This window comes from Bactrocera dorsalis, chromosome 5, assembly GCF_023373825.1.
Source record: "Bactrocera dorsalis isolate Fly_Bdor chromosome 5, ASM2337382v1, whole genome shotgun sequence".
Taxonomy (NCBI): Eukaryota; Metazoa; Arthropoda; class Insecta; order Diptera; family Tephritidae; genus Bactrocera; species Bactrocera dorsalis.
This window is the reverse complement of record NC_064307.1, coordinates 24,991,037-25,005,741: the sequence shown is the minus strand read 5'-3', so window position 1 is coordinate 25,005,741 and position 14,705 is coordinate 24,991,037. Positions and strand designations below refer to the sequence as shown.

The 14,705-nt window shown below is 32.3% G+C and overlaps 1 protein-coding gene across 1 annotated transcript; it reads left to right on the top strand.

Moving 5' to 3' along the window:
- The first annotated feature begins 9,974 nt into the window (after positions 1-9,974).
- LOC105224873 (fumarylacetoacetase) lies at positions 9,975-12,087 on the top strand. The gene is made up of 5 exons (XM_011203096.4): positions 9,975-10,226; positions 10,630-10,713; positions 10,782-10,915; positions 10,989-11,590; positions 11,653-12,087. The coding sequence occupies exons 1-5, from the start codon at positions 10,143-10,145 to the stop codon at positions 11,991-11,993; spliced, it is 1,245 nt and encodes a 414-aa protein (XP_011201398.2). The 5' UTR covers positions 9,975-10,142; the 3' UTR covers positions 11,994-12,087.
- The last annotated feature ends 2,618 nt before the right edge of the window (positions 12,088-14,705 follow it).

Sequence of the window (14,705 nt, the reverse complement as noted above, 5' to 3'; positions counted from 1 at the left end):
TGTTAAATAATTAAACGCGTTAATATGAAATATTGTGCAGCATTTCGAGTTAGAGGTTGGTTTTTGAAATTCTTTTTTTGCAGTTTTTCTAAGCTTTTTGCTTACGGCATAAAATCAAAAAAAAAAATTTCATTAAAAAATTTAAATGTTTTTGAAGAAATGTATTTAAAAAAAAATATTTTTTGACAGTATATAATTAATTATTTTTAAAGGTTTTTGAAGAAATTTAATTTAAAAAATGTTACAAAAAAAATATTTTTATTTTTAACAAAATTTTTGGTTTTCAAATTTAAAAAATGGCATAAAATCAAAGTAGCTATAATGAAATGCTTATTTACATTTTTTTTATTGAAAAAAATAATTTTTTTTTATTTTATTTACAGAAACTAACTTTTTTTTTTTAATTTTTTTGGAAAATATTATTAATGAAATTCATTTTTTTAACAAACGTTTAAGTTATAAAATTAAAAAAATATTTAAATAATCACACACAAATACTTCTATTAAAAAATTGTAAGTTTTTTTTTTGTATATATGGCGTTTTCTCAATTTTATTTATTTATAATTTTAAATATTTTCAAAAACTTCTTGAGGTTTTGAAAATAAATAAGAAACATATAAAGCAAAGTAATAATTAATTTCAATTTTAAAATCTATTTTTAAAATTTTTGACAGATTTTGAAAAAAAAAATTTTAATTTTCGATGAACTTAAAAAAAAATTTAAAAAAGTTAAAAATTTTTGAAAAATATATTGGAAGGTTTTTTGACAAATTTCCGCATAAAAAATTTGAAAAGTTTAATGGAAAATGTTCCGACCGAATTTCAAAACAAAAAAGTTTAAGGTTTATGTTAAGTTTGTGTTTTTGAAAAATTTAATGGACAATTTTTTACGATTTTAAAATAATAAAAAAGTAAAAAAAAATATTGAAAAATTTAATGTTTTTAAAAATGTTATGAAAATAAATTTTAAATTATTAAAGAAACATTTATTATATTTTAATTAAATATTGGCATATTGTTAATATACAGTAAATCCAAAAAAGTTTTGATAATGATAATGATAAAAAAAATCAGAAAAATATTTTCAAAAATTTAATATTTTTAAAAAATTTCTTAAGCATATTAGTATTACTAAAACTATATTTATTTTTTGTTTTAATTTCATATTTTATTTATTTTTTAATGCAGGAAACATAAGAACATTTCCTTTAAATATAAATCTTAAACATTTTAGTATTTTCAAATCTAAATTCCATTTCTTGCTTTTTTAAATCTTAATAATTGAAAACTGCGCTGTGTTACTAATTACAGTTGCAATATACGCAAATGGGATTAATTTAAAAAAATTCTGTATTTCATTGAGTATTTTTGAGGCATGTGAAAAATACTCAAAACTTGTGACATTTATTTGATAATAATTAAAATTAATTAAGAATAATTTAATTAATAATATCAATTAAATACAATTTAATTATAATTTAATTAATAATAAAAAAATATTTCCTACTTTTTTTTCAAGTATTTAATATCTATTATTTAATTACTTTCTTATTTTTTACAAAAATTAATAATTTTAAAGTTTTACTCAATTATATAATTATTAAATAGTTATTTTTTCGTAAAAAATGTGAAGTAATTAAAATTTACAATAGTTTTTGTGTATTATTTTGTTAATTTTTTACTAATAATTTTGTTTTTTAATAATTTATTTTTCGTTTTTTTTTAATGAACTCATATTTTTTTGTTTGATTTTCACAAATTAATAATTTTAAGAATTAATAAGTTTTTCGTATGTTTTAGTTTTTTATTTCTATTTATATATATTTTTTTCTTTTTCTGTATACATTTTGTGCAGATATGTTTTATATATTGAAAATATCTCTTTCCAAAGCGAAAAAATATATTTTTTTATAAAACTTGTTAACCTTTGTTTCTCAAATAAAAATTTCAATGCAAGTACAAGAAATAGAATTGCCAAAATAGGTCTATTATTTTTTAGCCAAAGGTACGAAATAAATATAGAAATTATAAAAAAATATAAATAAATATAAAATACATAAATAAACTCTTTCTGTAGTAATATTAAGCTACATTGGAAGACAAATGTTAAATAAGCACATATTGTATAGAAAATGATGAATACAACTGAAAAAAAACAAGAAGACAAAAATCGTTTTGGAAGACATTTTTCATATGCAAGAAATATGAAACCTTTTGAAAATCCACAAACAGCAAAGGATTAAAGATTTTGGAAGACAACGCTGTACACTTGACCCAAGCGTAAATTACAATAGCAAAAAATATACATATATAAATATTTAATAAAGAAAAAATATATAAAATATTTAACTAATGCTTAAGGGGGATTACACAAAGCAGATATTAGCTTAACTTAGCAGAATTAAAAAGAAAAGTTATAAGATATATAAATAACAATTAATATAAATAATTATAATGAAATGATTTAAGTTAAAAGAATTATTATTTCACTTTGATGAAAGCTCAGACAAAGAGGCACAGCTTTCCACACATAAAAGAGAGGAGCGAGTGTTTTTTTGTTTGTCATTTTGGCTGAAATCTACGCTGTGACTGACAATAACGGCAAATTCTTAACGCAACTGCACGCCAGTGACTAACTGTAGTCCGGTGCGGTTGGCGAGAATTTCCACAACGACATAGCGCAAAGTAAATTATGCAATAATTACATAAGAAATAATAAAAAAACATGTTTTGGAAGACAAAATATGTAAAGTTAATTTAGTGGGAGTAATACACAAATATAAATATTAGCGGCATTAATTGAAGCATATCGTAATATAATGTATATGTATGAATGTAAGAAGTTTGTAAAAACAGAAAATGTTAAGTCAAACAGATAAAAAATATTACAAAGTTGCAAAAATGAAAAGAAAAAAACAAAGAAGAAAGAATAATAATTAAAAACCAACAGCAACAGAAAATGTGCTGACAACAGAATTAGTAACAGAAATAGGTTTAACAACAGAAACACACAAAACGTATTACAAAGTTGCGAAAAACAATAAGAAATAATAATAATTAAAAATCAACAGCAACAGATAATGTGCTGACAACAGAAATCAAGTGAACAACAGAAACATATACAACAACAGAAACACTCTAAAATCCACCATGTAAAATATCAAACATAAAACTCATTTCAAGTTTTCTTTTTCTGTTCAAAGTGTTTGTCCAACACTACATATTTATATGGGAGCAAATTTTCAGAGCACAGCCAAAGTTAAGCGAGAAACCAATTTTGATGTCGACACCATTTTAAGCGTCAAAGAAAACATAATTAATAAATAATCCTCAGCACTTTTGATGTTAATTGAAATTTATGCATATTAAGTGTCGTATTCCATTTTCTTATTGTCTTTAAATGCACCTAATTAATCCAAAAAATGCACGCACCCCCTCTCATCCACAAGGCAGCAATGCAAATTAAAATAAACACACATATTATATATAAATACATATCCCTCAAAAAATATATAAGTATATATATATAAATAAAAATGCACTTAATTTCTTTCTCAAATTACTTGCCTGTTGATTGTATGTATTTGTACTTGTTGTAATTGTATTGTATTGTAATCTAGTTGTTAACTGCCATTCGACTTTGTTTTACTTCCACAAAAAAAAGAAGATTACAAAAACTTATAAACAAAAAGGATTCGTTTAGTATGGAGAATGTCACTTAAATACTAACTTTGGCTAACCAAATATTGAAAAAAATAATTCAAATACTTTCAATTACATAATTATCTCAAATAAATAATAATAACAAGCATAAAAGCACTTTTCAATATTCAAACTTTATAAGTGTGTAGCTGAATATAAGTATAAAATAACAACAAAAACCGAGAGCATAAAATTGTCCTTTTCGTGACTACACAACGGCGAAAAACCAGAGCAAACTGTAAAGCGGAGAGCCACGAATTGTTTATTTGCTTAACAATATATGTAGCTGACTATGTACATAAATGCATATGTATGTTTATGTATTTTTAATGGAAACTCCAGCATATAACAAATATTTAATGAAATTAATAAACAATTATATAGTTGAATGTTGTGAAGTCAACTTCAAAAGGATTTTTTTAATATTTTGAGACGATAATTGTAAGTATGTACGAGGGCTGCTATATATATTTCTGGCCTAATAATGAAAATAAGAATATTTATCAACGAAAATGGTCTTATTGTTTTTCAAAATATTCTCCATCAAGATTTATACACTTTTGCATGCGCTCAAACCAATTTTCGAAGCACTTTTTCCACTCCGATTGAGACACCTCCAAAACATGGTTTTTGAATGCTTCAACAGCATCTTCTGGCGACGAAAATCGTTGACCACGCATTATTTTCTTGATGTGTGGGAATAAAAAGAAGTCATTGGGTGCCAAGTCAGGGCTGTACGGCGGATGACCCATCAATTCGACGTTTTGGCCGGTCTAAAAGGCGCTGGTTTAAGCTGATGTGTGAGAGCTCGCATTGTCATGGTGCACAATGATTCGTCTTCTCTTGTTCGTTTTTCGAATTTCTCCGAAGAGTTCAGGCAAACAAATGGTGGTATACCACTCAGAATTGACCGTCCTACGTTGCTCAAGCGGAACAGTCGCCACATGACCAGTTTTGCCGAAGAAACAGACGATCATTTGCTTCGAAGTGCTTCTTCCACGAAAAACTTTCGTTGGATTTGGCTCGTCTTGGAAGACCCACACGGTCGATTGCTGTTTTGTTTCGGGCTCATACGCATAGATCCATGATTCGTCACCTGTGACGATCTTATAAACGTCTTTTGAAGCACAGCGATCGTATTTTTTCAGCATTTCTTTACACCAATCCACACGAGCCTTTTTTTGAGCGATTGTCAAATTGTGCAGGATCCAACGAGAACAAACCTTTTTTACGGCCAGGTGTTCATGCATTATCAAATGTATGCTGGTGGGAGAAATGCATAGGCATGCCTCTATCTGAAGGTATATTACATGACGGTCTTGCATTATCAATTCACGTACGGCATCGATGTTTTCTGGCACAACGGCTGTTTTTGGACGACCTTCACGGAATTCGTCTTTGAGCGAGCGTCGGCCACGATTGAATTCATTGTAGCAGTTTTTCACAGTGCTATAGGATGGTTCTTCATAGCCGTACAAAGATTTTAGTTCATCGATGCACTCTTGTCGTGATAATCCACGTCGAAAGTTTGTGAAAAATGATCGCACGAAAATGTTCACGAGTTAACTCCATTTTTTTGGCCGAGATGAATTTTTTTATTCCCTGTAAATAAAACAATTCACGATTAAATGACAAAACGTTCTGAGTGATGTTATGCTAAAAAATGTCAAACTTTCCAATGGAAATGTCAGATTGCACCTGGCAACACTTAGTGTTGCCTAGGCCAGAAATATATACAGCAGCCCTCGTATGCATGTAAATCAAAATATTGCGACTTAATCGCACTTAAATCTATAACAGATATAGTACGAAAATAAAAGGTCTCCAAAAAATAAAGTAAGATTGCAATTAAATACAGGGTGTCCCAAAAATTAAAGCAATATTTGGATTTGTCGCCATTTAAGTAGTAAGCTGTTGATAACACAAAAAAAAAACAAGTAAGGAAGCGCTAAGTTCGCGTACAACCGAACATTTTATACTCCTGAAACTAGTAAGAAGCAAAGCCTGGGAAATACCTTAAGGTGCAAAATCAGAGATCAATCACAGGATCGGAATCCAAGCAGTTATATAAACATACATATATAACGCATTCACAGACCGACAAATTTGGTATAATGTTTGTTAAAAAACCGGAAAACCTTATGTTGACCAAGTTTGATCTATTTTTGCCTATTCCACATACCATCTTCAATCATATACAGTAAAGCCGGTCGGATGTTCAAAAGTCCTGAAATTTGTATGTATGGGGGTTTTTTAACTGTATATAACACCTTAACCGCACTATTTGGTGTAAATTTTTATCCCATTACATGGTGGTCGATTTGCAACTTGGAAAGTGGAAGTACTAGATGGAATTTAAAATTGGACTATACAACTTGTATAGGAAATAAGCGTGGTTGTGTCCGATCCGAGTTATCCACATTAAACCATTTTTGTAATTTCGCCCACAAATGCCTTTTGTTACTGCGACCCCTTATACCAAATTATAGTACTTTATCTAAATTTAGTGCGTTCTTATGGCACATTACATATTTTTAGTTAATGTTATTATGTGGGCGTAGCATTGTTCCGATTACGTTCATCTACGAACACGTCCACCTTTTTTTTACCAAGGAAGAAGTGTGAAAAATTCTTACGATATTTTAATATTACTCAAGTTACAGCTTCCAAAGACGAACGGACGGATAGACTTGTGTATTTCAACTAGCTTCGTCGTGCCGATTATTTATATATGCATAATCTATATCTACCTTGAATAATTTTAGTGTCGCAGACGATTTTCGATGCTCTTTTTACGCTGATTGAAAATGTAAAATGTCGTTGAATGAGGGAACTTAAAAAAAACAACAGAAAATTCATTTATTTTCCGTCCCAGCATCATTTCTATCTAGACAACTCATTATCCGTTGTTTAGATGAACAAATCTATTATACTCTGTATCAACATATTAGCAGAGTATAAAAATTTACAAAGTAAGTTGAATCTTATTATCACGATAAGATATTGTTTTGATATTTTTAGAACTTGTGACTATAAACTTATCATTTTATCTGTAAAACTTGAACCATAAAGTTTCGCCCCTTTTTATCATATACTTTAATAATATCGTTTTTTCTTTAATTGAAATTTTTAAATTAAAAATCTATTTACCGCACAATAAGCATCGTAAATTCCTTGCTTAGAAAAAATAATGACATTGTTTTTGTAGACCAGTGTTATTTGCTTGAATTGGCTGTACACCCTAACTTGCAATCTACCTTTATTTTATCAATAAAAGTCTATTCAAACTGAATAATTACCAATCTTATTAATTGAAGTAATGTTGGTCTTATGAGGATAAGACCAACACGGCGTATACTTAATGTCAATTTCATAGATAATGCTACTTTTTGCATTGATAATGTATTACATTAGTGCTTAACTACAATACTGCTTATAAATATTATATTAAATATGAATATGTATGTGTAAACTTGTATTTTAATTTTTCCCGTAGATAAGCCTTTTAAAATTATTTAAGGAACAAACGATTTATATATGTATGTAGGAAAATCACAAATATCACCAGGAGACACGAAACTGGTCAACTTGATTTTCGGTCTGGCTTCTGCATGTTAAATTTCAAATAAATAAGGAAAAAATATATTATTAATTGAAATTCAGTAGAGAAATTTATGTGCTTATTATGCTTTATGCTTTTATGTTCGTATAGACTCTCTTGTATTAAATAGAATCGGAATTTGAGCATGTAAAGAGTATTAACATTTTTTTGTTGACCGGTTTAATCACTATGGAGTCTGACAAACCAAATACATAGTGAATTTGATAGTAATTGGAGCCAAGGTTTATTTTTGGAGGTTTTTGCTCTTCGTTCTGTTTTAATATTGGTTTTGAATACCAATAATGGTGGCTGCTAAGGAATTTTCGGACTTCATACTTATGAGTAAGTAATTAAGTATCAAAATCAGCAAATCGTTTTTAAGAGAATGAAATAAATTAGTTTTATTATGTATAGAGTTATGATTTTCTGTCAAATTATCAAATAGGTCAAAAATTGTTATTAGTTTGAGTATGTTCAGTATCAACTAATTGTTCTTGAACCCAATGAGATTTATGTTCAATAATCACCAATAGAACAATAGCATTTAGATAATGTTTGCAGGTACATAGTATCATTAAATGAGTTAATCATAGTAAATAAGAACTATTAATTCTATTGATCTCATTTAGCACAAGCAAAAACAACAAAAAGGAACTAAACTGTTGCAATTTAGTGAGTAAAATATGTTTGTATTTTGTGGCAGTTTAAGGGGCTTGTTTGCTGGTCCAACCACATATTTCGCTAAAAAATAAAATTCGTGTATTTTAAATTGAAATTTTTCTATATTTTTTTGCTATTGAACTGGTTTTTCTGATTCATCTGTGTAGAAATGTCACTAATACAAAATAAGATTTTATGCAAAATTACTTGAAATCATTCTGCATAAAATTAACTCGAAACTAGTTCGTTTAGATAAACAACGCACCTGGCATTACCCTGGCTCCGACTCTGACTTGGTCGTTATACGTTCTAAACAAATAAAAGTAAATTAAATTACGAAGCGTGTTGCTATGCATATCAGTTGAGCCAAATGATGATCATTAATGAAATTTAGAATTTTAATTTCGGAAATAATTTAGCCTCATGTGCTTAATATGAATGAGTGGGTTTGGAGCGTCACTCTATTGAAAATTGCTGATTATATTTATATTACTCAGGACCAAGCATGATTGATTAGACTTATATCAGATATATTTTCATAATTGTACCAAAAACTGAATATAATTGTAAGGAAACAAATTTCAAATTTTTTTATGGAACGATATTAATCATACTTCGTTCTTTAAAGTTAACATTGTCCAGATATCATTGAAACTTAATATATATTTGTACATATATAGGATGCTTTTTTACTAATGGAGAGAGAGAGAGAGCTTCCTATCTGGCAGGCAAACCGATTATTATGTTCACTTTGACTGATAAGCATGTAAATCTTACTTCGTTTAAAATTCGAAGAAATCAGAAATCAGAAAGTGAACTGTCAATTGTCCATTAAGGTCATGCGATAGGTTCCTTAAAGATTATTTTTTTAAACTGTTGGTAAGGTGCCATTTTCGACGGATTTTCTCACGCAAATTCCTCACTAGGTCAAACAGAACTCCTTATTGACCGTCTGTTCTTCCCGAACAAATTCTTGCTGTACCAAACCAAGAATATCGAAAAACTAATGAAAATCACTTTGATTTTTGACCGCCTTTGGCATGGTTTTTTTGGTGTCGGCTCGTTTTTCCCTCCAATCCGATGATTGTTGACTTGTTTGCATGTCAAACTCATAAACGAATGTCTCATCAGCAGTTTTAATGCTCACCATGAATGTGGCATCGAAACTCACACGATCAAACATGTCCAAAAAAGATTCGTTTCTGAAAAAATTCAGCTTTATCGGGACGAGTCGAGCAAGAACGCGTTTCATACCCAAAATATTAACCAATCTCGTTCGAATGGACTCGCGAGAGATGCCGAGCTCTTTCGCCATCTCTCTAACACTTGTCTGACGATTTTCAGGCAGCATATCTTTCAAAGTTTTAAGGTTCAGAACGAGGCTTGTCTTCAACGATCTCTTGACCGTTTTTTAAAGTTTTGTAAAACTTTTGTTTTTGATAGATTTTTAAAAGTTATGTTTAAAATACTAAAAAATATTTGAGAACCTTTTGAAAGAGTAAGTCACAGAAAAAAAAGGAAAAGATGAAAAGTAATATAATAGAAGCAAGTGAAGCTATAAATATGGTTTGCTTCGTGTTTCATTGAAAAGTATAAATATATTCTGCAGAGGGGGCTCTCAAACTCAATCACAAACTTATCAAAAATATACGCTGGGTTTAAAAGATTTGGTTTCGCTCGAAATCTGTAAAAATTTGTGTCTTATTTAATTATGATCACACATGTGTTCAAACTCTCCCGGCAAGTGGCTTCCTAAGCTCTATGAAATACTATACATAAACAACGAACACACCCAGTTATCTTATATAAATGCTCTATCAGTGAGTATTTGTTAGAAGATTTGTAAATATACTTTTATCAGCCATAAGCGAGTAGCAGAAAATATGGCAAGAGAGAACGTGGTCTGATAAGTAAACACAATCACGAAATATGAAAAGAGGTAACTGAATTTGAAGAGAGCAAATAATAGTTAAACGGCGTTAGACGCGATAACACATCAGCGCTCATTGAGCTTCAGTTTTGTTAGTTGCCGCTGAACTGGCGATCGGGCAGGTTGCTTTCTTCGCTTTTACCACAGCTTTCGTGCTTTGCGCAATCACTTTCAGCGACTTCCAAACGCGGCGTGTGAATTCTATAAACAATTTTGATCAAGAGTTTGTTGTGAATCAAAGCGGAACGATGACCAGTTTTGTAAATATACCAGAAGGAAGTGACTTCCCTTTGGAGAATCTACCATATGGCGTATTCTCAACCAAATCGAATGTGAGTAGATTTAAAGGCGCCTAAGTGATGACACGTTTTTTATAATTTTGATTTGTGAAATAATTTTTTTCGTGCTGTAATTTTATACAACGGGTCCAGTTTCCGAACTGGAAAGTATCCCATTCTAGTTCAACTGGTTCCCCCATATAGTATGCGAATTTAGAAAATTGAATAAAACAAAATAAGATTTTATGCAAAACAACACGATTTCCATTTGCATTACCATAAATTAGTGAGAAACTAGTTTGAACGCTGGGTAAATGGTTCACATGTCGCAGCTGGGACCGGCTTGTGCGACACTCGTTTATTGTTATGTGTGTTGACTTGTAATAAACTAACTTACCGAATTACAAATTAAAAAATAAAAACAAAAACACAATTATAAATTTATTCATCTTTCCAGCCGCGCAAGCGCGTCGGTGTCGCTATTGGCCAACATGTGCTCGATCTTGCCGGCGTAGCGGAACTTTATCCACCAGAAGTACAGGTAAGTCGCCATTAACACTTTATACATAGCATAACTATAGAATTTCCAACACTTTAAACTCGTTTTAGGATGCGCTCAATTCGGATTCGTTGAATCTGCTGATGAGCCTCGGTCACACAGCGTGGAATGTGGTGCGTACGCGCACATGCGAGCTGTTGCTGAAAGGTTCGGTGCTCGAGGAGAATTTGTTGCTGGCACAAAGGTACATATTCACTTTATCTTCACTCTCTTTCACGCCATCTTCTTTAAGCATTACTAATATTCTTTATTTCAAGCGTTCTCATACCACAAATCGACTGTGAGCTTCATTTGCCCGCCAACATCGGCGACTATACCGACTTCTATTCATCCATACATCATGCCACCAATGTGGGCATCATGTTCCGCGGTAAGGAGAATGCTCTCATGCCGAATTGGCGTTACATTCCGGTGGGTTATCATGGGCGCGCCAGCTCTGTGGTGGTCTCCGGCACACCGATACGCCGTCCATTGGGTCAAACTTTACCCGTGGATGGTCAGCCGCCAGTTTTTGGCGCTTGCAAGTTGTTGGACTTTGAGTTGGAAGTTGCTTTCTTCGTTGGTGGTCCAGGTAATCAATTAGGCGAACGCATTTCAGCTGAAGATGCATGGAAGAATGTCTTCGGTTTTACGCTGATGAATGATTGGAGCGCACGTGACATACAAAAATGGGAGTATGTGCCGTTGGGTCCATTTACAGCTAAGAATTTAGGCACCACCATATCGCCATGGGTAGTGCCCGTTGCGGCTTTGGAACCCTTCCTGGTAGACAATTTCAAACAAGAACCAGAAGTGTTTCCCTATTTGAAGCACGAACGTCCATTTAACTTTGATATAAACCTCGAGGTTTCTTTGAAACGTAAGTATCTAAATATTCCAGTTCTTAAATCTTCATGAATATCTTTTTTTCATCAACTTTAGCCGAAGGTGGCGCTGAGTCTGTCATCAGCAAGTCGAACTACAAATATTTGTACTGGACAGCACTGCAGCAGATTGCTCACCACACTGTCACAGGCTGCAATGTGCGTCCCGGTGATTTGATGGCATCGGGTACAATTAGCGGTGAGACGGAGGACTCTTATGGCTCTATGTTGGAACTGAGCTGGCGCGGTTCGAAGACCATCAATTTGGAGGGCGGTGCCACCAGGAAGTTCCTGCAGGATGGTGATGAGTTGATTATTCGTGGTCACTGTGAACGGAATGGTGTGCGTATTGGTTTTGGTGACTGTGCCGGAAAGGTTTTACCCGCTATACCACTTTGAAGTGTAAACTAACATTTTACTTTAAATTGTCTGTATTTTGTTTACAAACACTTTTTTTACTATGAAGGAAAAATATTAGTTATTATGAAGAATATCTAACTCTTGTACAAAAGCGTGATTTTACAGTCAAGGGACGAGTAAGAAGAAGTTTTAATAAGAATTTGGGTTCTGTTACACGAAAGTAAGAAATAATTTAAGAAAGAAGTTTTCGGAAGGAATAATGATCGTTATTTATATATCAAAGTAATAGGGAATATAGAAGAGACTATTTTCTATGCTAAAAAAATGGCCCTAAGTCTTTTTCTCACTTTTACTCTTCAGATTAAATATTCAAATAGGAAAAATGTTTCAAATTTCAAAGAATTTAAAAAGTTATAGGACAAAATCTGTCAAAACTCAGAAGGATTCCTTTAATAAGTTAGTAGTAAGATCTGATTGATCAATATTGTAGCTTTAGATTTAGAAGACCTCTAAGAATCTATTATATTTAGCGCCAGTTCATACAAGAACTCTTTGTTTCCAAAAACAGTAGTCAAGTGGATGAAGAAAAAATATGAAGGAATGGCTCAAGCATAAGCGATATGTTCTGCGTTGTTGTTCTTAACAGTTTACTGTTATAAATTATACAAAGAAAGCTGTGTACCTCGTACATGAGGCAGTCAAGAAAGTTTTCCAACGACATCATACAGCTCATGTGAACGCAATGAGCAACATCAAAAGAGAAGAGTCCGTGTATAAGCCCAGACATATTCCGCAAAGAATTGAAGATATTTTGACATACGAGCGGTATTTGTGTTTTTTACAGTATATCAAAATATTAGTCTCGGAAAAAAAATATAATTAAATCACGAACATTTTCGCGCGAGTACTTTTTACAACTTTCGCGAAGATCGTTCAATATACGTTGTTTTCTCGGAAACTATTGATGCAGTGCCCAAATTGATATACCGTCATGTGATCTCCCGACAGATTAAGACAACAATAAGCATTAGTGGGACCAACATATATTCAATATTGAATGGACAGTTGACATTAAAAAAATATTCACGTTGGATCTCGCACAATTTGTCAAGCGCCCAAAAAAAGCTCGTGTCGAATGATCGAGAAAAATCTTAAAAAATAAGATAGAAAAGTTTCAAAATATGTCATGTATATCATGACAGTTGACGAATAGTGTATTTGCGTGTATGAACTCGAAAGTAAACCGCAGTCGCCTATATGGGTGTTTCAAGATAAGGCGGATCCAACAAAAGTTGTTCGCGTACGAAACATTTCCATGCCTTTAAGTACCTGTTTTGTTGGATAAACTTGATATTTGGCAACCATACTACTAAAAACAAACAGAACAGTAACTTCCGAGTGGGATACAACCATTTGTTTACCAGTTATCTTTCGGAGAAACTAGAAAATCAACCGCCGACAACAGATTCACCCCGACAAAGCGAGCTCTCATTCAACACTGAAAAAATTACATTTTGAGCACTCAAAACTTCGATTTTATGAGTCATCCATCGTACTATAGTAACTGACTTGGCACCGAATGACTTCTTTTTATTCCTGTTTGTAAAAATTAACTAAGAGGTCAACATTTTTCAACACCTGAAGAGGCAGTCTGACATGAGTCAGAACGCATATTTTGGAGTTACCTCAATCTGAGTGGCAAAAGTGCTTCGAAAATTGGCTCAAACTCACGCAAAAGTTTATATGACAGATCTTAATAGATCATAGGTTAGGGTAGGTTATGTTAGATGGCTAATCGAAGATCGCAGGTGGACTGGTATATGTAGTACTTTGTGAAGCCATATACAAATATGTGTATGCCTTTAATTTCAACTCGTGCCAGTTCGGTGGGATGTCTGAAGCTATGCGCTCTCAAGTGTTTAAGTCTCGACCTTCGAACCTCGGGACAGTCAAGAAGGAAGTGTTGCGTTGTTTCCACCTCATCTTCTTTCATACAGCTTCTGCAGACGGGGTCTGGTAAGATGCCCAACCTTACAGCATGGACTCTATAGGCAATGGCCTGTTAAAAGCCCCACAACTAGGGAGAGGCTAGCCTTAGTGCGGGCAATAAGATCACTAGATCTCCTGCAATCAATCGTGGACCAAACGAATTTGCGACAGCGTAAGTACCGATGATGACCCAGCGCTCGCTAAGTTTCCGCGAAACCCAGCTATCTAGTAGTAGAAGGCAAGAGGATACGGGAGCACCGACCCGCTCCTATTTTACCGATAGTGGTTCTAGGGTGTCTTTCCTTGCTAGCTCATCAGCTTAACAATTTCCTGCGATCCCGCTATGACCCGGCACCCATACCCATACTCAATAGATCTTAATGGAGAATATTTTGAAAGTCAATAAAGAAATTTAATACATATTTGTTTTTGTTCTCAAAAATGCTCATACCATGGTTGTTTAATCAAGCTTACCTAAAAACTGAAGGTCCACAAATCTATGTTTGCTCGACCGAACGGGCAAAAGCTCAGACAATGACTGACTAATACAAATATTTCTCAAAAAATATTTTGCTTTGGTTTAAAATTTATGTAAACGAATGAACTCTTAAATACTAAATCATAAAACATAAATAGCTTGAGTACTGGTCTTTTCTTCAGTTTGGTGTTAGGTTCTCTTGGTAGCACAGTCTTCTTAATATGAACTTTTTCAACTCGAACTTATCACTTTGGTTAGTAAAAGCTTTAAAGCGCGCATGTAAC

Bases quoted from the DNA above. Each gene is read 5' to 3' on its own strand.
- LOC105224873 (XM_011203096.4), top strand. From the start codon at position 10,143: ATGACCAGTTTTGTAAATATACCAGAAGGAAGTGACTTCCCTTTGGAG. The intron at 10,227-10,629 runs GTGAGTAGATTT...TCATCTTTCCAG, and splicing joins TATTCTCAACCAAATCGAAT to CCGCGCAAGCGCGTCGGTGT. The intron at 10,714-10,781 runs GTAAGTCGCCAT...AACTCGTTTTAG, and splicing joins TTTATCCACCAGAAGTACAG to GATGCGCTCAATTCGGATTC.